The sequence below is a fragment of the Bos indicus x Bos taurus genome, chromosome 7 (assembly GCF_003369695.1).
Source record: "Bos indicus x Bos taurus breed Angus x Brahman F1 hybrid chromosome 7, Bos_hybrid_MaternalHap_v2.0, whole genome shotgun sequence".
In the NCBI taxonomy this organism is placed as follows: domain Eukaryota; kingdom Metazoa; phylum Chordata; class Mammalia; order Artiodactyla; family Bovidae; genus Bos; species Bos indicus x Bos taurus.
In genome coordinates this window covers 53,715,285-53,739,099 of record NC_040082.1, presented here as the reverse complement: position 1 = coordinate 53,739,099, position 23,815 = coordinate 53,715,285, and the positions used below count along the sequence as shown (strand labels likewise).

Genomic DNA, 23,815 nt, shown 5'->3' with positions numbered 1-23,815 from the left:
ATATATCCCCTTTTTTGGATTTCCTTCCCATTTAGGCCACCACAGAGGACTGAGTAGAGTTCCCTGTGCTGTAGATTCTCATTTGTTATCTAGTTTATACATAGTATCAATAGCGTGTGTATGTCAATCCCAATCTCCCCGTTTATCCTATCCCTCCTTTCCTCACCTGGGTCCATACATTTGTTCTCTATGTCTGTGTTTCTATTTCTGTTTTGTAAATAGGTTCATTTGTACCATTTTTCTAGATTTCACATATATGTGTTACTATACAATATTTGTTTTACTGACTTACCTGACTTTGTATAACAGTTTATAGAAACATCTTTGTCTATGCAAATAGCATTTTTATAAGAAGTATTTATACTATCTGAAAAGCACTCCACTACTGAAGTATCTTAACAGCTGAATATAGAGACTAACAAATAAATCTTGAAATAGTTAAGAAAATCAAAATAATTACCATGGAAAAGCGATGAGCCTCAATAGATAATGAATTTCTCAAGGGGGAAGGGAGGGGCTGTTAGAGTTACAAAAGTTCATTAACAAAACTATTTTTCTTATTTTACAACCAACTTTAAGAGGAAAAATTATTCTTAGTATGTGTATTCATAGACAGTAGAAACATAATTGCTAAACAGCCTTGGTTAGTTTTTTTTTTTTTAATTTCCAATAGATACCTATAATATATCCATAGTCTTTTATGAAGAGATCATGGCTATATCTTAGCCTTAAAATAAATTCATTTATTTGGTAATAATTTGGGGGCTGGAAGAAGTCATATCACACACACACATAGACAGACACAGACACACACACACACTTAAGCACCAAATTTATCATTAATGATTTTGACTTGGCTTATAACCTCAGTAGTTCAGAGGCACACAGATATATCTTATCTCATCTTGTCCTAATAAGTAGCACTGGTCGTTGCCTACATGCATATTACCCAAGCACATCACAAAGGGAGAGACTCAGGACTTTGAAAAAAAGGCCTCCTCAGCTTGCCTGTCTTCAGCAAGAACCGTGTACATCCTATTTTGTTTTCAGTAACGTGCTAGTGCATTCAGCAATGGGCATCCCTTTCCTCTTCTGCTTTATTAAAAAATGCAATTTGACCAATTTGAAATGCATTATAAGCATTTCAGTTCCTGAGAAATTCAGGAATTCAGTTCCTAAGAAATCTGCGTTTGTTTTTTTTAATTCCTCTCTCATGGCATAATTTTGCAAAATAACTCCCAACCAGAAAATGACTTCAACCTGCGGCCTGAACTGTACATTTATTTGTTCACTTATGCCAGGAGAAAACTAAGCTAAGTCAAGTGAGATACATGTGCATGGTTCTAGAAGGATCATTTTAGAACAGCTTCAAAACAGACTCTAATTCAAAAATGCCTCTGTCACTTAGACCCACATGGAGAAGTTACCAGCCTCACAAAATGTGATTGAGTAACTGAGTTGTGTCAGTGCTGGAAGTGCTGCAGCCACCATGGCTTCCTTGCTGGGAGAGGGAAGAGGAGATGGAGGAGGAGCAGTTTATCAGAAATAACTTCAGGGAAGAAGCCATCAAAGTAGACCTACAAAGCCCACAGGCTATTGATTGCAGATCTGGCAAGGCTGCAGGCCATTCTCATTGCAGGCAGGGCACCGCAGGGCCCGATAGGACTCCTTAAATCTGTTGGCCAGCATCGAGAACTTGCTGCCGTGGCACAGAGAGCAGGTGGCACTGCCCGACCCTCGGCAGTGGAAACAGTTGTCCTCGGGATGCTCCCCTTCCTGCAAGAGACAGGTCAGGGTTACATTACAGCAGCAGTTTCAATCCATCGTTCACACGCAAGTCAACACAGCCCTGGGAACCCGCAAAGGCTGGGTCCGTGTTAAAGGAAAGTGCTTCCCATAAATGCCAGTGAGGGGAACTGGCTAGGGGCACAGAACAATCACAGCACTTTATCAGAGATTAACCCAGAAGACCTCTCTAAGACTGCAGCCCCAGCCACCAGGCCATGCACTCCCCAACTGGACCTTCATCTCTCTTGTCACTATCTGACATGTTATGTCTGTGTCTGTAAGGGAAGGACTTCCTGTTTCTCATTGCCAAACAGAAGACACCTGTAGAACTCCTAGAAGGTGCAAAGCACTGTTCCGAACCCAGGCTCTCAGCAGTAAAGGTGCAGAGTCCTAACCACTGGACAGACAGGGAATTCCCTGGGTGCTGTTCTAAGAGTTCTATCAACAACTCGTCTAATCCTCACAATACCCCTGTGAGATAGTGGAAGTAGTACCATCCCTATATTACAGATGGAAAAAAGAGACCTTGAGAAGCTCAGTCGTATGCCAGTGGGCACACAGCTTGAAGAGGAGGAAGCAGGCGTGGCTCCTAGACAGTCAGGTACTTGAGATCTGTACTCCGTAGACTCTGTATGTTACCCCTCATCGCAGTCACCCAATAGCAGGTGTTCTAGGTTTTTCTGTGTGCCTGAGTGGATGCATGAGTGAATGTTGCAACCCTTCGGAGCTTAGAGCTGAATTCCAGCAGTACTTTATCTTTATTCTTTGAGAACCATGACAGAGCTCGGTGATTAAAGAGCTTTGTTCTGAAGTCAGCAGCCTGGAGCTGAGGCCTGCCTCTGACATCAACTGTGCACCTTAGACAGTTCCCCTTAACCACCCTAAATCTGTTTCTTCATCTGTGATCTGTGGCAAGAATACACAGAACTATACAAAAAAGATCTTAACGACCTGGATAACCACAATGGTGTGATCACTCACCTAGACCAGACATCCTGGAGTGTAAAGTCTAGTGAGCCTTAGGACGCATTACTATGAACAAAGCTCGTGGAGGTGATGGAATTCCAGCTGAGCTACTTCAAATCCTAAAAGATGATGCTGTTAAAGTGCTGCACTCTGCATGTCAGCAAATTTAGAAAACTCAGCAGTGGCCATAGAACTAGGAAAAGTCAGTTTTCATTCCAATCCCCAAAAAAGGCAGTCCCAAAGAATATTCAAACTACTACACAATGGCACTCATTTCACACGCTAGCAAAGTAGTGCTCAAAATCCTTCAAGCTAGGCTTCAACAGTGTGTGAACTGAAAACTTCCAGAGGTACAAGCTGGATTTAGAAAACGCAGAAGAACCAGAGATCAAATTGCCAACATCTGTTGGATCATAGAAAAGCAAGGGAATTCCAGAAAACCATCTACTTCTGCTTCATTGACTACACTAAACCTTTGACTGTGTGAATCACAACAAATTCTTGAAGAGATGGTATACATACAACCTTACCTGCCTCCTGAGAAACCTGTATGCAGGTCAAGAAGCAACAGTTGGAACCAGAAATTGAACAATGTACTGGTTCAAAATTGGGAAAGGAATATGCCAAGGCTATATATTGTCACCCTTCTTGTTTAATTTATACACAGAATACATCATGTAAAATGCTGGGCTGGATGAATCACAAGCTGGAATTGGGATTGCCAGGAGAAATACCAACAACCTCAGATATGCAGATGATACCACTCTAAAGGCAGAAAGTGAAGAGGAACTAAAGAGCCTCTTGATGAGGGTGAAAGAGGAAGTGAAAAAACTGTCTTGAAACTCAGCATTCAAAAAACTAAGATCATGGTATCCTGTCTCATCACTTCATGGCAAATAGATGGGGAAGCAATGGAAACAGTGACATATTTTGTTTTCTTGGGCTCCAAAATCACTGCGGATGGTGACTGCAGCCATGAAATTAAAAGACACTTGCTCCTTGGAAGAAAAGCTATGACAAAAACCTAGACAGCATATTAAAAAAGCAGAGATATCACTTTGCCAACAAAGGTCCATCTAGTCAAAACTATGGTTTTTCCAGTAGTCATGTATGAATGTGAGAGTTGGATCATAAAGAAGGCTGAGTGCCAAAGAACTGATGCTTTTGAACTGTAGTCCTGGAGAAGACTCTTAAGAGTCCCTTGGACAGCAAGGAGATCAAACCAATCAATCCTAAAGGAAATTAATCCTGAATATTCATTGGAAAGACTGATGCTGAAGCTCCAATATTTTGACCACCTGATGCGAAAAGCCAACTCATTGGAAAAGACCCTGATGCTGGGAAAAATTGAGGGCATGAGAAGAAGGGGATGACAGAGGACGAGATGGTTAGATAGTATCACTGACTCAATGAACCTGAGCTTGAGCAAGCTCCAGGAGATAGTAAAGGACAGGGAAGCCTGGCATGCTGCAGACCATGGGGTAACAAAGAGTCGGACACGACTTAGTGAGAGAATAACAACCTCTGATCTCGGCAGGTATTGCTTACTTCTCTGAGTAGCTGGAATATTAAATGAAGCTACGTAAATGCTATAGTATATTATCTGACATAGGATAGGTTCTCCATTTAAGTCAGTCATTTCTAAAACTTGCCAGTAAATCTGTAGGCCTTGACTGCCCTCCTCCTAGGGGCACCAGAGTGTGTCCCTTGGCTATGGTCATGCTCTTCCTTTAAGACAGCTCAAGGAAATTTGCATGCCATGACCATGCACAGACCATGAGCCTTCTAAGAAATAAGGGGCAATACCAGATCAATACCAGGTGGATTCAGCACCAATTCCTGTCTATTTCATCTTCTGAACATCTCTCAAAGCTGTCCCATTTCCCCTTTTCCATAATCACAATCCTAATCCAGACGCCTATCAATTCTGGCATGAATTCAGCAGAGTCTCTGCCTCTGGTCTTGTGGGATATTCTCCTCATAGATGCCAATCTCATGAAGCTACTTACAGCTGTAATTGCCACATAGAAAGCACCCAAGAAACCTTGTATGAACACCTGCCCACCAGATCAACTTCAGGTTAAAACCCAATCTTCTTATATGTACATTCTCAGTTACTTCTTTCATCAGGCTCTCATTCTTGGGTATCTTTCTAGCTGGTCTGGAGGGACCTATTCCCACTCTCAACCCAGCCAACTCCTGCCTGTTCTCAGAAGTCAGCTCAGCAGCCCTTCCTCCAGGAAGGCTAACCCACTCACACTTCCAGACCAGGAGTTCCACCCTCCTTTATTGCCCCCAGCCTGGGAGGTCTCACATCCCCCTGAAAGTTCCTGCTGACTAGATAGGAAGTGCTCCAGGCTAGTTCCTTTCTCCATCATTTCCTGAGGCAGCATAAGCCTGGCACAGTAAAAAATAAATAAATAAATAAACAAAACAACAATTCTGGAGAGCTCTTACTGATCTTAAATTCTAGGAACTAACAAGAGAGCTGAAGTCCACTGGGTGGCTCAATCAGCTAGCACAGCTTTCTTTGGTAACCCTAGAATAAAAATCATCTTTGACAAGGGAGGCCTAAGTTCTGAAAATAGCCCCATCGCACTGCAAAGTGCCTAAGAAGATACTGAGTTTTATTTTATTTATTCTAGATGTAAGGAATGGAAGTGATTATCCAGCTGACAAAAATCCCAAATGATATTCAAGCACCCTTTATAATATTTTATTGATTGTTGCCATATTCTGATATATTAACAGTGGGGAAATTTGTTTTCTTCCATTAAAGTATGCAAAATAAATATTTGTTGTTGCTGTTCAGTCACTAAGTCATGTCTGACACTTTGCAACCCGATGGACTGCACTATACCAGGCTCTTCTGTCTTTCACTATCTCCTGAAGTTTGCTCAAACTCATGTCCATTGAGTTGGTGATACCATCCAACCATCTCACCCTCTGTTACTCCCTTCTCTTCATGCCCTCAACCTTTCCCAGCATCAGGGTCCTTATATATATATCAGGGTCTTATAAATATATCCGCCAAAATTAAATTGCCATGCTCCTTTTTTTTCCTCCCAAATCCATTGTTTTTCTTTTGAACTTGATTCCACTAAGACTTAATTAATTATTTATTTGTGGCTGTGCTGAGCAGCAGGCAGGATCTTAGTTCCCTGGTCAGGGATCAAACCCATGTCCCCCAAATCTTAACCACTGGACTTCCAGAGAAGTCCTGTGATCTCAGTGAGATTTTAATGATATAAGTCAATGTTGTCAAAGAAAATACAGTAAAATCCTACCATAATGCTATACATGCAATCCAAAAATTCATTTGGATAGAATGCCAGGGTAAAAGATTAACTAAATGACTTGGTGAGCAAGTCATAAGGAACAAGAACAAATCTCAGTCAAATCTCATCTTATGTCACTGGTTATATGATGCATTGCTAGAGGTTTCACTGGAGTTTCCACTCTTAGCCTAGTTACCACACTTCTTCCAACTGTTTCTTCTCCATATCCTTTTTAATTATTCAGTTAATTCAACAGGTATTTATTCAGCCTCTGCTCTATACTAGACATGCATGATAGCATCTGTCTACCATTCTCGATATTTTAAAAAATTCTCCACAGAAAATATTTAGTAAAAGAACATAGAGCATAGCTGCACAGCATAGTTTAGGGTCTAGAACCCACAAACCTACCCAAAGCATCTCTCACTAGCTCCATGACCAAGAAAAGGGCTTTCATCAAAGACTCAGCCTTTAAGATGGGAATCAGAGCCAATCTGGGGGTTGATGAGCAGAGTGATTAAGGCCAGACGGACCTGAGTTTGACTACTGACCCTGGTAACCTCTGGCAAGTTACTTAATTTCTCTGAGCCCTTATTTCCCCAGCAGCAGAATGAGGCTACAGATAATAACTACCAAACAGAGTCCTTACAAGAATGAAATGGACTATTGCACGGGCATGATGCCTGGCTAACATGAACCCTCAAAAAACGGCAGGACTTCCCTGGTGATGCAGTGGATAAGAACCTGCCTAACACTGCAAGGGGACACAGGTTCAATTCCTGGTGTAGGAATATTCCACATGGCACAGAGCAAGTAATCCCATGTGCCACAACTACGGAGCCTGAGCTTTAGAGCCCGTGAGCCGTAAGTACTGAGACTGCACTCTAGAGCCTGAGAGCGGCAATTACTGAAGCCTACGTGCCTAGAGCCTGTGCTCTGCAACAGGAGAAGCCACTGCAGTGAGAAGTTTGAGCATCGCAATGAAGAGTAACCCCTGCTTGTCGCAGCTAAAGCCCACACAAAGCAATGAAGACACAGAGCAGTCAAAAATAAATAAATAAATTTTTAAAATTATTTAAAATTTTTGTATTAAAATGGTAGCTATTATTACTATCATTTTGTTTCAAAGGTAAGATCACATAAAGCATAAAGAAGTCCAGATGACTTATGGTCTCAAGCCCACTGATTACAAGGCCAGATTTTTCCTCTTCTACTTTTCCCTGTGGCTCAATTCAATTATTCCTCTCCTTTCCTTTTGTAGTTAATACAGAGGTTCAAGTTTAGCCTGGCTTTTAGCCTGGCCCTGCTCTTTCATCAAAGAAGACCCTACTGTCTCCCTGTTCCATATAATACAACAAAGAGTCTCTTGGTCAGAATGGACTCCTTGATGTTCTCTGACCCTGTATTTTAGAATAAAAGTTGTCTGGGCATTTACTGCATGAGAGATGGGGCAAACAAATAACAATTTAAAACAGAGCTTAGAGGACAGGCAAGTGAAGTACAACCTTTCATGGGAACTTTTTGCTACACATCTCTGTCCTAGTTTATGGCACTAGAGCCAAAAAAAAAAAAAAAAAAATACATAGTTCTCTCCAGATGGAATTTAAAGGTAATTGTCATGGCAGGGCTGTTGTTGCTTTTTCATTCAGGCCTGCAGTGTGACCTGCATTTCTGGTCCTCTTCTGAAAATACATGTTCTTACAAGTTACAATATGGTATGGAAAAAGAAAGAATTAATGAGTTTCAAAGTGGGATGGTGTGGGATGGTGATGCTTAGTATCACAAAGGTTAGCTGTTTGCCTTTCTGCTAGGCTAGGTTCTGAATAGTACTATAGAGAAGGCAAACTATTTCTTATCATTTGGCCCTTAGTTCCAAATTCCACAAATATTTACCTACTATTTACTGAGCACCTAATTAGATGCCAGGCTCTATTTTTTTTTTTTCTTTTTTGGCATTGGATCTACTATGTCACACCTGACATAAGCATTCTCCCTGCCCTCACAAAGACCAAATCCTAGTGAGTAAGAGCAAGCATTAACCAAACAATCGCACAAATAAATGTAAGATTACAAATGTGGGGGCGGGGAGCACAGGAACTTGAGGAGTCCATCCTCGTGGATTTTTATCCTCACAGCAGCCAGGAGAAGTCTCTCTGAGGAAGTAATGCCTGCACCGAGATCTCAAGGGGCTGTGGGCAAGGAGGTAGGGAGTCCGGAGAATATTCTAGGAACAAGGAAGTAGGCTTTGGTAGGAAAGAACAAAGAGCATCTGAGGGGTAAGCAGATGGGCAGTGGGTCTGAGGCAGAGAGAATGAGTAGAGATCTGTTTAAGTCATGAGGCTGAAGAAGGCAAGTCCACAGTGCTTTCTAAAACTAGTGAGGAGTTTCAGCTTTATCCCAAGTGATGAGTGGCCAACTGAAAGTTTTGGGCTGGGGGAAAAGATGAGGAAGGGGGTCACATGATCAGATTTGTATTTCAAATTTATCTTATCAAGTACGAGGTCAGGTCTGAAAGAGACAGGAATGGTTGTGAGCAGAACTGGAGTCTGGTCATGGCCTTCTCCTTCCTGTCCCCTAAACCCTCCCAGGGTGGGGATATCACTCAAATGTGAGGAAGCCCCTGGCCCATTTTGTCATGGGAGGTTCAGCTTCAAGTTCCAAGAGATGGACTCTAAAGAGGGAAAATTCATTTCTGCTGTTTCCTAAGCTTTTACTGTCTTGGCTTACATTCACCAAAATTGCTTTTCCCACTCTCAGCTTCACACTGTGAACTCCTGAATGTCATCACCTTCCTGCTCGTCTGAGCATGTCTAAGCAATGGCTTCTAAGGAGTGCACACCTTTGAAAGGTGTGAGGAGAAAAAAACATTTGAACTATTATTTATCTTACTTTTTGAAAAGAATGTAAGAAGCTTTAATAATATTTTCAAAAGAAAATGTGATATCCATTTTTAATAAACAAGGTGACACCAGCACCCTCACTAGGTTGGGCTTAACTTAACAAATGTAGCACCCAAGAGACCCTGTTGCATGCATAATGTAGAGTTCTTTCACTTTACATAAAGTAACAATGACAACCCTGCTCTTTCACTCACTTTCAGCATGTTACAACATGTGGTTCACGAATTTCTGGTCTAGTGGACTTACAGACGTTATTGCTTAGTTTTAACTAAACTAATCTCCATGAGAGAGTGCCTGAAGAACTGTGGATAGAGGTTCGTGATTTTGTACAGGAGGCAGTGATCAAGATCATCCCTAAAAAAAAGAAACACAAAAAGGCAGAAAGGTTGTCTTAGGAGGCCTTACAAATAGCTGAGAAAAGAAGAGAAGTTAAAGGCAAAGGAGAAAAGGAAAGATATACCCATTTGAATGCAGAGTTCCAAAGAAATGCAAGGAGAGAAAAGAAAACTTTTTTCAGTAATCAATGAAAAGAAATAGAGGAAAACAACAGAATGGGAAAGACTAGAGATGTCTTCAAGAAAATTATAGATACCAGGGATACTGAAAGAGAAACTCCCCAGGTCAGTAGGTGCCCAATATGCTACTGGAGATCAGTGGAGAAATAACTCCAGAAAGAATGAAGGGATGGAGCCAAAGCAAAAAGAATACCCAGCTGTGGATGTGACTGGTGATACAAGCAAGGTCCGATGCTGTAAAGAGCAATATTGCATAGGAACCTGGAATGTCAGGTCCATGAATCAAGGCAAATTGGAAGTGGTCAAACAAGAGATGGCAAGAGTGAATGTCGACATTCTAGGAATCACCTAACTGAAATGGACTGGAATGGGTGAATTTAACTCAGATGACCATTATATCTACTACTGCTGGCAGGAATCCCTCAGAAGAAATGGAGTCACCATCATGGTCAACAAAAGAGTCCAAAATGCAGTACTTGGATGCAATCTCAAAAACGACAGAATGATCTCTGTTCGTTTCCAAGGCAAACCATTCAATATCACAGTAATCCAAGTCTAGGCCCCAAGTAGTAACGCTGAAGAAGCTGAAGTTGAACGGTTCTATGAAGACCTACAAGACCTTTTAGAACTAACACCCAAAAAAGATGTCCTTTTCATTATAGGGGACTGGAATGCAAAAGTAGGAAGTCAAGAAACACCTGGAGTAACAGGCAAATTTGGCCTTGGAATACGGGATGAAGCAGGGCAAAGACTGATAGAGTTTTGCCAAGAAAATGCACTGGTCATAACAAACACCCTCTTCCAACAACACAAGAGAAGACTCTATACATGGACATCACCAGATGGTCAACACCGAAATCAGATTGATTATATTCTTTGCAGCCAAAGATGGAGAAGCTCTATACAGTCAGCAAAAACAAGACCAGGAGCTGACTGTGGCTTGGAACATGAACTCCTTATTGCCAAATTCAGACTTAAATTGAAGAAAGTAGGGAAAACCACTAGACCATTCAGGTATGACCTAAATCAAATCCCTTATGATTATACAGTGGAAGTGAGAAATAGATTTAAGGGCCTAGATCTGATAGATAGAGTGCCTGATGAACTATGGAATGAGGTTCGTGACATTGTACAGGAGACAGGGATCAAGACCATTCCCATAGAAAAGAAATGCAAAAAGGCAAAATGGCTGTCTGGGGAGGCCTTACAAATAGCTGTGAAAATAACAGAAGCGAAAAGCAAAGGAGAAAAGGAAAGATATAAACATCTGAATGCAGAGTTCCAAAGAATAGCAAGAAGAGATAAGAAAGCCTTCCTCAGTGATCAATGCAAAGAAATAGAGGAAAACAACAGAATGGGAAAGACTAGGGATCTCTTCAAGAAAATCAGAGATACCAAAGGAACATTTCATGCAAAGATGAGCTCGATAAAGGACAGAAAGGGTATGGACCTAACAGAAGCAGAAGATATTAAGAAGAGATGGCAAGAATACACAGAAGAACTGTACAAAAAAGATCTTCACGACCCAGATAATCATGATGGTGTGATCACGGACCTAGAGCCAGACATCCTGGAATGTGAAGTCAAGTGGGCCTTAGAAAGCATCACTACGAACAAAGCTAGTGGAGGTGATGGAATTCTAGTTGAGCTATTCCAAATCCTGAAAGATGATGCTGTGAAAGTGCTGCACTCAATATGCCAGCAAATTTGGAAAACTCAGCAGTGGCCACAGGACTGGAAAAGGTCAGTTTTCATTCCAATCCCAAAGAAAGGCAATGCCAAAGAATGCTCAAACTACCGCACAATTGTACTCATCTCACATGCTAGTAAAGTAATGCTCAAAATTCTCCAAGCCAGGCTTCAGCAATATGTGAACTGTGAACTTCCTGATGTTCAAGCTGGTTTTAGAAAAGGCAGAGGAACCAGAGATTAAATTGCCAACATCCACTGGATCATTGAAAAAGCAAGAGAGTTCCAGAAAAACATCTATTTCTGCTTTATTGACTATGCCAAAGCCTTTGACTGTGTGGATCACAATAAACTGTGGAAAATTCTGAAAGAGATGGGAATACCAGACCACCTGATCTGCCTCTTGAGAAATTTGTATGCAGGTCAGGAAGCAACAGTTAGAACTGGACATGGAACAACAGACTGGTTCCAAATAGGAAAAGGAATTCATCAAGGCTGTATATTGTCACCCTGTTTATTTAACTTATATGCAGAGTACATCATGAGAAACGCTGGACTGGAAGAAACACAAACTGGAATCAAGATTGCCGGGAGAAATATCAATCACCTCAGATATGCAGATGACACCACCCTTATGGCAGAAAGTGAAGAGGAACTCAAAAGCCTCTTGATGAAAGTGAAAGTGGAGAGTGAAAAAGTTGGCTAAAACTCAACATTCAGAAAACGAAGATCATGGCATCCGGTCCCATCACTTCATGGGAAATAGATGGGGAAACAGTGGAAACAGTGTCAGACTTTATTTTTCTGGGCTCCAAAATCACTGCAGATGGTGACTGCAGCCATGAAATTAAAAGACGTTTACTCCTTGGAAGGAAAGTTATGACCAACCTAGATAGCATATTCAAAAGCAGAGACATTACTTTGCCAACAAAGGTTCGTCTAGTCAAGGCTATGGTTTTTCCTGTGGTCATGTATGGATGTGAGAGTTGGACTGTGAAGAAGGCTGAGTGCCGAAGAATTGATACTTTTGAGCTGTGGTGTTGGAGAAGACTCTTGAGAGTCCCTTGGACTGCAAGGAGATCCAACCAGTCCATTCTGAAGGAGATCAGCCCTGGGATTTCTTTGGAGGGAATGATGCTGAAGCTGAAACTCCAGTACTTTGGCCACCTCATGCGAAGAGTTGACTCATTGGAAAAGACTCTGATGCTGGGAGGGATTGGGGGCAGGAGGAGAAGGGGACAACAGAGGATGAGATGGCTGGATGGCATCACTGACTCGATGGATGTGAGTCTGAGTGAACTCTGGGAGTTGGTGATGGACAGGGAGGCCTGGCGTGCTGCGATTCATGGGGTCGCAAAGAGTCGGACACGACTGAGTGACTGATCTGATCTGATAGATACCAGGGAACATTTTATGCAAAGATGGGCACAATAAAGGACAGAAATGGTATGGACCTAAAAGAAGCAGAAGATATTATGAAGAGGTGACAAGAGTACACAGAAGAATTGTACAAAAAAGATCTTCACAACCCAGATAATCACGACAGTGTGATTACTCACCTAGAGCCAGACATCCTGGAATTCGAAGTCAAGTGGGCTTAGGAAGCATCACTATGAACAAAGCCAGTGGACGTTATGGAATTCCGTTGAGCTATTTCAAATCCTAAAAGATGATGCTATGAAAGTGCTGCACTCAATATGCCAGCAAATTTGGAAAACGGTGGCCACATTGGTGGCCACAGGACTGGAAAAAGTCAGTTTTCATTCCAATCTCAAAGAAAGGCAATGTCAAAGAATGTTCAAACTACTGCACAATTGCACTCATCTCACATGCTAGTAAAGTAATGCTCAAAATTCTCCATGGCAGGCTTCAATAGTACATAAACTGTGAACTTTCAGATGTTCAAGTTGGATTTAGAAAAGGCAGCAGAACCAGAAATCAAATTGCCAACATCCACTGGATTATCAAAAAAGCAAGAGAGTTCCAGAAAAACATCAGCTTCTGCTTTATTGACTACGCCTAAGCCTTTAACTATGTGGATCACGATAAATTGTGGAAAATTCTTCCAGAGATGGGAATACTAGACCACCTAACCTACCTCCTGAGAAATTTGTATTCAGGTCAAGAAGCAACAGTTAGAACCAGACATGGGACAGTGAACCAGTTCCAAATTGGGAAAAGAGTACATCAAGGCTATATATTGTCACCCTGCTTATTTAACTTATATGCAGAGTACATCATGAGAAACACTGGGCTGGATGAAGCACAAGCTGGAATCAAGATTGCCAGGAATCAATAACCTCAGATTCGCAAGTGACACCACTCTTATGGCAGAAAGCGAAGAGGAACTAAAGAGCCCTTTGATGAAAATGAAAGAGGAGAGTAAAAAAGTTGGCTTAAAACTCAACATTCAAAAACTTAAGATCATGGCATCCAGTCCCATCACTTCATGGCAAATAGATGGGGAAATAATGGAAACAGTGAGAGATTTTATCTTCTTGGGATCGAAAATCACTGCAGATTAAAAGACACTTACTTGCTCTTTGGAAGAAAAGCTATGACCAACCTAGACAGCATATTATAAAGCAGAGACACTACTTTGCCAACAAAGGTCCGTCTAGTCAAAGCTATGGTTTTTCTAGTAATCATGTATGAATGTGAGAGTTGGACTATAAAAAAACCTAAACACTGAAGAATTGATGCTTTTGAACTGTGGTGTTGGAGAAGACTCTTAAGAGTCCCTTGGACTGCAAGAAGACCAAACCAGTCAATCCTAAAGGAAATCAGTCCTGAATATTCATTGGAAGGACTGATGCTGAAGCTGAAACTCCAATACTTTGGTCACCTGATGCAAAGAACTGACTCCTTGGGAAAGACCCTGATGCTGCGAAGGACTGAAGGCAGGAGAAGAAGGGGATGACAGAGGATGAGATGGTTGGATGGCGTCACCGACTCAATGGATGTGAGTTTGAGCAAACTCCAGGAGTTGGTGATGGACAGGGAAGCCTGGTGTGCTGCAGTCCATGGGGTCTCAAAGAGTCAGACACAACTCAACAACTGAACTGAACTAAATCTCCATGAAATCTAAAGACAAGTAGCTTTGTTAGATTTCTTCAGGGAAACTGTGGGTTGAGCATTAACCAATAAGAGAAGCACAAGCAAACCCATAAGAAAAGGACAGAGGTAATTTTTTTCTTCCATGTCTAGAACAGGCTGCTCTAAGCCACACTGCAAAGTGAAAACAATAAACACCTAATCAGATCTTTAAAGAAATCATTCAAAATAATTCAAATTGTATTTGCAATATGGACTTGTAACTATTATTGCTAACAATAAAATCTGATAAAACACTAAAATAAAAGAAAGTTAAAATTTCTCAATATCATTAACATTTAGACATCATAGGTATTCATATTAAACCGTACATTAAAGAGTACACAATCAAAACAATTTGGAGGACACAGCTCTAGGGCCAGCCCTGCACAGAGCAGTGAACTGCGGGGACACACCTGTGGGTACTGGTTATGGGGGAAGGTGCCTTCCATCTCTGGCAAAGGACCGTGGTTCTGGTGTGCACAGATTTCTTCTTTGCTCATCAGAGACTCTTCCTCAGCCTCCTCTTCCTTTTGGAGCATTTTCCTCATGAAATCTCTCTTGTCCATTGGAGTTCGAATGATTTTCAGGTTATTTGTGTAGATGATTATCTTTCCAAAATCTATAATAGGTGGGGACTAGAGACATGAAGAATGAGCTTGGTGATGCCCCAGTCACCAAATACAGGGCTGCAGAATCCCTTCAACATCCCAGGAAAGATATATACCATCCATCCAGCATTTGGGGTCCCATCACAACCCCAAACTATAATTCATTCCCTGGATTCTCTGTTCTGTCTGAAAACAAGGGATTGAAACTGGGTCTCCCACACTGTGGACAGATTCTTTACTGTCTGATCGCCAGCTTCTTATTTCCTGTTGATGGTAACCAATCAGAGCTGAACTAATCACATGACTACAATGTAGGGCTCTGCAGGACAAGGTCCTGAGCTTCTATTCTTACTACATACCATGGGAGCTGGTGCAGGGCTGGGCAGAGTGAGAGATGTACGCATATATAGGAATGCTTTTAAAAAATAAATCTCTCAGAAACCAAATTATTAGTTATGCTTCTTAAACAATTTACCAGTTTATGTAATTAATTAGGGATAAATTTTAAGTTCTAACTTTTTTTGTTTACTGCATAATACATCACTTGAAAATACCAAGGAAATATCCTTTTGTTTCTAAAGATGCATGAGTGGAAGTAATGCTAGCTGGCAGTATTTGATTGTAAGAAATCAATAAATTGAATTTTTTAAATAAATAAACCTCTCTCCAAAATTTTATGCATAAGTAATAATGTGTGTGTTAGCCACTCAGTCATGTCCGACTCTTTGCAATCCCATGGAGTGTAGCCCACCAGGGTCCTCTGTCCATAAAATTCTCCAGGCAAGAATACTGGAGTGGCTTGCCATTCCCTTCTCCAGAGGATCTTCCCAACAAGGGATTGAAACTGGGTCTCCCACATTGCGGACAGATTCTTTACTGTCTGAGCCACCTGGAAGTCCTATTAGTAATAATAGTAGATACAATTTATTGAATTCACTATTAGTGGATAGCATTTATTGAACATCAGGCATCATGCTAAGCATTTTACAAACATTACCTCACTTCCCTCCCTAACATCCCTATGATACTGATGCAACGATTTCTATACATTTTACAAAAGAAGAGACTGAGGCTCAGTGAGGTTAAGAGCTTTCCAAAGTTGCAGTTATTCAGGGTTTGTGGCTGGAATTTAAACTCAAGTCTGTCTCACTCTAAGGTCCATATTCTTAGCACCTACACTATACTGCTGCTAAGTCCTTCAGTCGTGTCCGACTCTGTGTGACCCCATAGAGGGCAGCCCACCAGGCTCCCCCGTCCCTGAGATTCTCCAGGCAAGAACACTGGAGTGGGTTGCCATTTCCTTCTCCAATGCATGAAAGTGAAAAGTGAAAGTGAAGTTGCTCAGTCGTGTCCGACCCTCAGCGACCCCATGGACTGCAGCCCTCCAGGCTCCTCCGTCCATGGGATTTCCCAGGCAAGAGTACTGGAGTGGGGTGCCATTGCCTTCTCCGAGCACCTACACTATACTATTCACAAACAAACACCCCCTCCACCAAGTAAGATTATACATATATATGTTGTGTGTGTTCATTATTCATATATGATCAACATTTTTATGTCAATTAAAATACTGTCTGTGCATGCTCAGTCATGTCCAATTCTCTGCAATCCCATGGACTGTGGCCCATGAGGTGCCTCTGTCCATGGGATTTCCCAGGCAAGAATACTGGAGTGGGTTGCCATTTCCCTCTCCAAGGTATATTCCCGACCCAGGGATTGAAACTGCATCTCTTGCACCTCCTACACTGGAAGGTGCATTCTTTATCACCTGCACCACCGGGGAAGCCTTCAGCATCATTATTAATAGCTTATGTCCCCGTCTATAGATTTATCAGGTGTTACTTCATCATTTGCTGAGAAACAACTTGGACAATTTTACAGTGCAGCAGAGGAGTCCGGGCAGGAAATGTTTAGACGTCAGTTAACTAAGAACACATACTTCTTCACAGATAGCTTAGAGGGGAAACAACACTGTATCCCAATTCCACCATCCACCAATTGTGAGATACAGGAGAGCCATTTGGTCTCTCAGGACCTCAGTGTTTTCATGCAAATGGGCTGACAGCCAAATGGTGGGCACCATCACAAATAAAGTAGTGATTAAAATATACAAATATTTCCATACTAGCTGATAATCAGGTGCTGTCCTGAGACTCCTGAGCACCTTTCTGTTTCTCAAACTCCTTTCCTGAGGGAGCCTCTCTCACCCACAAACCCAGCGGTGTAAATATTAATGCTCAGGAACCCAGCTATCAGGACCCTGCCCCAACACTCTCCTGACTTCTGAGCTGACCTCAATGTTCCTGTGGTTAAATGTTTTAACTCTCATCCCTGAGGCTAATTATATCAACATCTAAGGGTGAGGGCACAATGAAAAATACGTTAGAGTGTGCAAAAGCTGAAGATACTATGCAAATGATGTTTTTACTGCAGTTAGTATTAATCACGCTACATAGCTACGATCCCCAGCACGAAATGTTTTGCCCTGCTTTTACAGAACTATATAAACCAAATCTGTTTACATGCCACAATTAAGCAGTCTCCTATTTAGCCCTCATGCATTCAGGCACAACCCGGCTTGAGCAGGACTTCAATCTTCAGGTCCCCTTCCTTGAAACACCCACAGAGTTTTCAATAATTATTAATGAAGCCACAAGCTTCCTACCTGGCCCTGTATCCTCTCCCTCTCGTCAAGGGATCATGTGGCAGCTTCCATTTCCTATTGTTTGATGCATGCTGGGTTCCTGTTTCACACTCTGGACTATCAGTTTCTGAGCATCAGAAGATAAAGATGGTGGTACCTTTGGAAGGTTCCATTTCTATTTCTAGTAATAGCCGAAGAGGTTCAATTACTCAGAAGTTTTTTTCATACATAAGGCTAGTTTTTCAAAATTCTTAACATATGAAAAAAACAAATTTCACTTATCTGGCCCAACCTCCTGTTTCTCAGCTGGACAACATCTGAGACACCCAGGATAGTAAATTTATTTTTAATATACTCCCAAGATGGAGGATCCCAAATCACCTTTAAGGTGTGTTTATGTTTCCGTTACCATGACAGCCAAGTTCTTCCTTGCATCTAGGTGTAACTAAAGTTCACATTATCCAGTTACACTCCAGTGCCTGTGAGGAACACTTACATTATAGAGGGTCAGCATAGAGCCAGGACGTTTTTGTTTTATTCCATAATCCCAGAATGTCAACTTATATAAGATTAAGTATTCATAAATACTCTGATGTCAAAAGCAATGGGACTGGGATTGCCATTCAGGGAGCATGCAACCTTCCACTGCTCTGTGTTTAAATGCAGACATGTCTTGTTGGGACTAGGAACTCAATGTGCTTTGGAGGTGGACAAATCTGAGTTCAAATTCTATTTGACAACCATGTGAAGTCTGTAAGTTATTTAACCTCCATGAACTTCTGTTTTTCCAATTTGTTAAACTCTTCCTCCCAAAATTATTGTGAGGATGAAATTGCATAACAGTACAGAAAGTTCATGTTCAATAAATGTTTCTTTCCTTCCTCCTCCCCGCCCCCACCCCCACCCCCCTTTTTTGGCTGCTCTAGGTCTTAATTGTGGCATGCAAGATCTTTAGTTGCAGCATGCAAAATCTAGTTCCATGACCAGAGATGGAATCCCAGCCCCCTGCTTTGGGAGCACGGAGTCTTAGCCCCTGGTTCACAGGGAAGTGCTTTTGTTTCATCTTTTTTAATGACCCTAGGCAATGGCACCCCACTCCAGTACTCTTGCCTGGAAAATCCCATGGACAGAGGAGCCTGGAAGGCTGCAGTCCATGGGGTTGCTAAGGGTCGGGCACGACTGAGTAATTTCACTTTCACTTTTCATGCATCGGAGAAGGAAATGGCAACCCACTCCAGTGTTCTTGCCTGGAGAATCCCAGGGACGGGGGAGCCTGGTGGGCTGCCATCTATGGGGTCGCACAGAGTCAGACACGACTGAAGTGACTTAGCAGTAGTATACTTAGGGTAAGGGCTTCCCTGGTGGCTCAAAAGCTAAAGTGTCTGCCTGGAATGCAGGAGACCTGGGTTCGATCCCTGGGTCGGGAAGATCCCCTGGAGAAGGAAATGGCAACCCACTCCAGTACTCTTGCCTGGAGAATCCCATGGAGGGAGGAGCCTGGTAGGCTACAGTCCATGGGGTCGAAAAGAGTCGGACATGATTGAGTGACTTCACTTTCACTTTATACTTAGGGTAAAGTGCTCAGTGGTAAAGAATTGCCTGCCAATGCAGGAGTCACAGGAGATGTAGGTTTGATCCGTGGGTCAGGAAGATCTCCTGGAGGATGAAATGACAACCCATTTCAGTACTCTTGCCTGGAAAATCCCATGGACAGAGGAGCCTGGTGGGCAAGAGTCCATGGCATCACAGAGTTAGACATGACTAAGCATGCACACATACATATACTTCAGTCAGTTTCAAATCCTTAAAATATCTGTTTATAAGATTTTCTCTATCCATCACATTAAATTTTAAAAGCCTCAGTATTTCCTTAATAAGAGCCTGGTCATTGTCACGGTAGGTAGCACGTACTGAGCAGATACAGTGTGTGCCAGGCACAGTGCTAAGTACTTTCAGGTCTTTGATATTTTTAATCATCACAATAATCTCTGCAAGCATGCACTTTTATTATCACAAGGTTAAGTGGCTTGCCCAAGCTCACAGAGTAAGTGGGCTGGACAGACATCAAGTCCAGGTTTAACTGACATCAGATCCTTGCTTTTTATGATTATTATTTTATTATGATAAAATATCAATGGCACCCCACTCCAGTACTCTTGCCTGGAAAATCCCATGGACGGAGGAGCCTGGTTGGCTGCAGTCCATGGGGCCGCTAAGAGTCGACATGACTGAGCAGCTTCACTTTCACTTTTCACTTTCATGCATTGGAGAAGGAAATGGCAACCCACTCCAGTATTCTTGCCTGGAGAATCCCAGGGACGGGGGAGCCTGGTGGGCTGCCGTCTACGGGGTCGCACAGAGTCGGACACGACAGAAGTGACCTAAAAGTGTACATAAAAGTTACCACTTTAACCTTTTGTAAGGCACAATCCAGGGGCATCAGCACTTTTACACTGCTGTACAGCCATCTCCACCACCCACGTGCAGAACTTTTTCTCATTTCCAAACTGAAACTCTGTACTCATTAAACTCCACCTTCTGCCCTCCCTAGCCCATGGCAAGCACCATTATACTTTCTGTCCTATAAATTTGACTGTGCTAGTACCTCATACAAGTGGAATCATACAATTATCTTATTGTGACCAGCTTACTTCACTTAGCATAGTGTCCTTAAGATTCATCTGTGTTATAGCATGTATTGAAATGTCCTTCCTTTTAAGGCCGAATAATATTCTATTGTATGTATATACCATGTTTTGTTTGTGCATTCATCTATTGATTGATATTTGCTTCCACCTGTGGGCAATTGGGCTGCTATGAACACTGGTATACAAATATCTGTTCAAGTTCAGAGCCCTTCTTTTTAATTGCTGTGCTTAACTGCTACCCAATGTTGCTGCAAAGCCAATATTTACTAAGGGTTATTTCACAGTTGGATTCACTATTGAAAAATCATGACTTCACAGCTCTCATTTCCTTATTTTTCCCAAGCACCACATTAACAACCTATTTCAGTGGGTAGTGCTGCAAAAATCCAACCTGACCACTCTCACACCCAGAGACTGGCTAGCAGCAGGATGTGGCATTTGTTCATGCCACAAAGAAACCAAGGACAAGCAGACCAGGCAGAAATCAAACCCTGAAACTGGGCTAGAGAGCACTGTGTTTAAAACCACTGTACAGTGCTGTCAGTAAGACTGAGGCGTCTGGTTTTATTAAGTCCATGCCTAATCACACCTTTACATAAATGCCAAGTGTGACACATGACTGATGAAGGTCAAACAGTTCAATACTATAAACCACGGACTTGTGCAAAGTTTGTATAAACTATGACTTTATAAATTCTAAAACTACAAATGAGATATGATTAAAAGAGGTACTGTAAGTACAAGATATAACCAAGTACCCAGGACATAATAATCACTTGAAAAAATGGTTACTATTATAATCATTATCATCACTATTATTAATGGTCTTATTCTCTTAAAAAGAACATTCCATAGGCCCAAGAATATACAGAATTAGAAGACCTAAATTTTTATTCCAACTCTGTACCTAATGAGTCTCTTACAACCTGGAACTCAATTTTCCTCATTTGTAAAATGGAAACGACTCTACATTTTTCACAATCTTTCTCCTCAAGGTTGTGGAGAAGACCCAATGAGGTAGAATGCAATTTTAATGCAGAAGTGCCTTAATGCAGAGAAGGCAATGGCACCCCACTCCAGTACTCTTGCCTAGAACATCGCATGGATGGAGGAGCCTGGTGGGCTGCAGTCCATGGGGTCGCTAAGAGTCAGACACAACTGAGCGACTTCACTTTCACTTTTCACTTTCATGCATTGGAGAAAGAAATGGCAGCCCACTCCAGTGTTCTTGCCTGGAGAATCCCAGGGATGGGGGAGCCTGGTGGGCTGCCGTCTGTGGGGTTGCACAGAGTCGACATGACTGAAGCAACTTAGCAGCAGCAGCAGCCTTTAATGCAGAAGTCACTCCACTAACAAAAGGAATTTTTCATTCCAGCCCCCTTGAATATCAAAAAGAAACCTGGTATTATGTTCAATAAATGTGGACATGCTCATAATTAAACTTATACTAATGCCAACAAGGCCAGTACATTTGTCTGCTATCGCTATGTAACCTGTTTCCTTAGGAAAAGAACAATATAAATGATTAGAGAGTAATGACCTGAATTTTACACTTTAAAGATGAAAACATATCCTGGTGTGCTATTCATTAATAACATGGTACATTATATAATTGCACTTAAGCTTTTTTTTTTTCAAGGCATTCATGGTCCTCCTGCAGCAGAGAACACATGCACACATCCTGTTAGTTTGTGGAAATCAGTGAATAAGTTCCAGACTCTTCTAGCTTCAAAGAAAATCATGTATGGGCTTTTGATGATCTTTGGTACTGAAGAAAATAACTGAAATTCACAGATAAAATACATGTTTTTATCTAACTATTAGCTCAAACGTCTTCCATATGTAACATTTCCTCTAGCTGATCTGCTTTTTCCATTTCTTCCCAGGGTTCCACCCACCCAGGATTCCTGCTAACAAGCAATGGAAAGGCAAAAGAAATAAACAAGCATTTTTAAAAAGCAGGCAGCAGGAGGGAGGTAAGAAACAAAGCAAGATATGGATAAACCATAAATTAAATAATCGGCTGGAGTAAAGTAAGCACCTTCAAACGCTTAGCTCTTCCAGGAAAAAGAACAACCCATTGCAGCATAATTTTCTAAAACGGCAGTCTGGCAACCTGAAAACCGCTGTATCTCTATTTCATTTACTCACCAAGACATCCCAGCTGAACACCCAATTACAATTTGTTAACCTGGATGGAATTTGAATACCAGCTACGCTTTTTGCACTTTCCAACAAGTAGTCAACAAGAATGTTATTTTTGTCCCAGAAATATTCTGATGGCAGCTTTGCATTTGGTGTGTACCTATAGCTGATTGGGCTTCCCCGGTGGCTCAGCAGTAAAGAATCTGCCTGCAGTGCAGGAAATGTACAGAAGATGTGTGTTCCATCCCTTTGTCAGGAAGATCCCCTGGAGGAGGTTATGGCTACCCAATCCAGTATTCTTGCCTGGAGAATCCCATGGACAGAGGAGCATGGTGGGCTACAGTCCATGAAGTCGAAAAAGAGTCAGATATGACTAAGTGGCTAAACAACAACAAAAGCTCTGGTTGGTACCCAAGTACAAGCAAGATACAATCTGAAACATTTAGGTGTTTCTCTAACCACATTTTAGTCCTTACAGCTTACACACCAGGGGCAATACCAACCTTATGGTCATTGGCCTTGTAATCATTGAAGAAATGCTGGCTCCCCGCCAAGGTGTAGGCACTACCCTCTCGAAACACGCTGATCCTCTGAGCAGTCAGCTTGGGAGAGTACGGCTGGGGCTTCGGGACTTCCCCAGATCCGTAAACACCATCCATTGGTTCAAGGGACTCTTGGAGGAAACTGTGAGGGTATTCCTCCTTTGGTGACTCTAATTCCTGCCCGTCTTCAAAGACTTGCTTCAACACACGGCCGCTGTAGGAGGAAGAGATTTTAAATCGGACTTTCCGGGGTTTGCCGTCACTCTTCTGGGTCAGCTTCTTCTCGGGGTCCTCCATCAGCAAAAATTTCACCCTGTGGTTTCCAGGCTTCGGTGTAGCAGTGAAACTTGGGGCTCTGAGAAAAAGGCATTTTATTTTCACTCCTCCTGCATATAATTAATTCAAGTTGGTGCTGGGGTGTGCTCGGTTTACAGCAATTGACACCCACACATTAAATATTGATAGGCCTCCATGCAAAGGCAGGCGATTGCAGGTTTATGGAGCGGATGGAGCATAAGACAAGGCTGGGTGCCCCCTGAATCCCAGGCTCACCCATAACTTCACCCCAACCTCAGCTTTTCTTAACGTGAGCATGAGTAGGTTTATATAGACTAACAACTAACCACTTCAGTAAGGATCAGTTAGCAAGGGTCTTGTTATTCTTACCAACCAAGACACTTTACCATCTGAGCCACCAGGGCAGTGATGATAATTATGACCTAGTGAGCATTTAAGAGGTGCCAGAGATTTTATATGCATTATCTTACTTTGTCCTCACAATAAACCTGCAATGAAAGTGTTGTTATATGTGTTTTACAGAAGGGAAAGCCAGGCTCAGAGCAGCTTCTTTGTTTGTTTACTCTATTCCAGCAAGTAAGTGATGGAGCGGGGATTCGAACTCAGTTCTTAAGTAACTCCAAAACCTGTGATTAGTCCACCACGCTAAAAGTTTTCAAATTGTATCTCATGGAGCCCTAGACAAGGAAGCCACAGGTC

At 42.0% G+C, this 23,815-nt stretch overlaps 1 protein-coding gene across 1 annotated transcript; it reads right to left on the bottom strand.

Annotated features, from left to right (window-relative positions):
• Nucleotides 1-95: 95 nt before the first annotated feature.
• On the bottom strand, nt 96-23,116 carry GRXCR2 (glutaredoxin and cysteine rich domain containing 2). Its single transcript, XM_027548805.1, has 3 exons — nt 22,781-23,116; nt 14,646-14,867; nt 96-1,776 (listed from the first exon to the last, which is right to left on the bottom strand). The coding sequence occupies exons 1-3, from the start codon at nt 23,114-23,116 to the stop codon at nt 1,594-1,596; spliced, it is 741 nt and encodes a 246-aa protein (XP_027404606.1). The 3' UTR covers nt 96-1,593.
• Nucleotides 23,117-23,815: the final 699 nt, after the last annotated feature.

Excerpts from the sequence above, each read along its gene's own strand:
- GRXCR2 (XM_027548805.1), bottom strand. The coding sequence starts at position 23,116 with ATGGAGGACCCCGAGAAGAAGCTGACCCAGAAGAGTGACGGCAAACCC. Across the intron at positions 14,868-22,780 it reads ACAAGGCCAATGACCATAAG|TCCCCACCTATTATAGATTT; the intron begins GTTGGTATTGCC and ends TCATGTCTCTAG. Across the intron at positions 1,777-14,645 it reads CCCATAACCAGTACCCACAG|GAAGGGGAGCATCCCGAGGA; the intron begins GTGTGTCCCCGC and ends TGTCTCTTGCAG.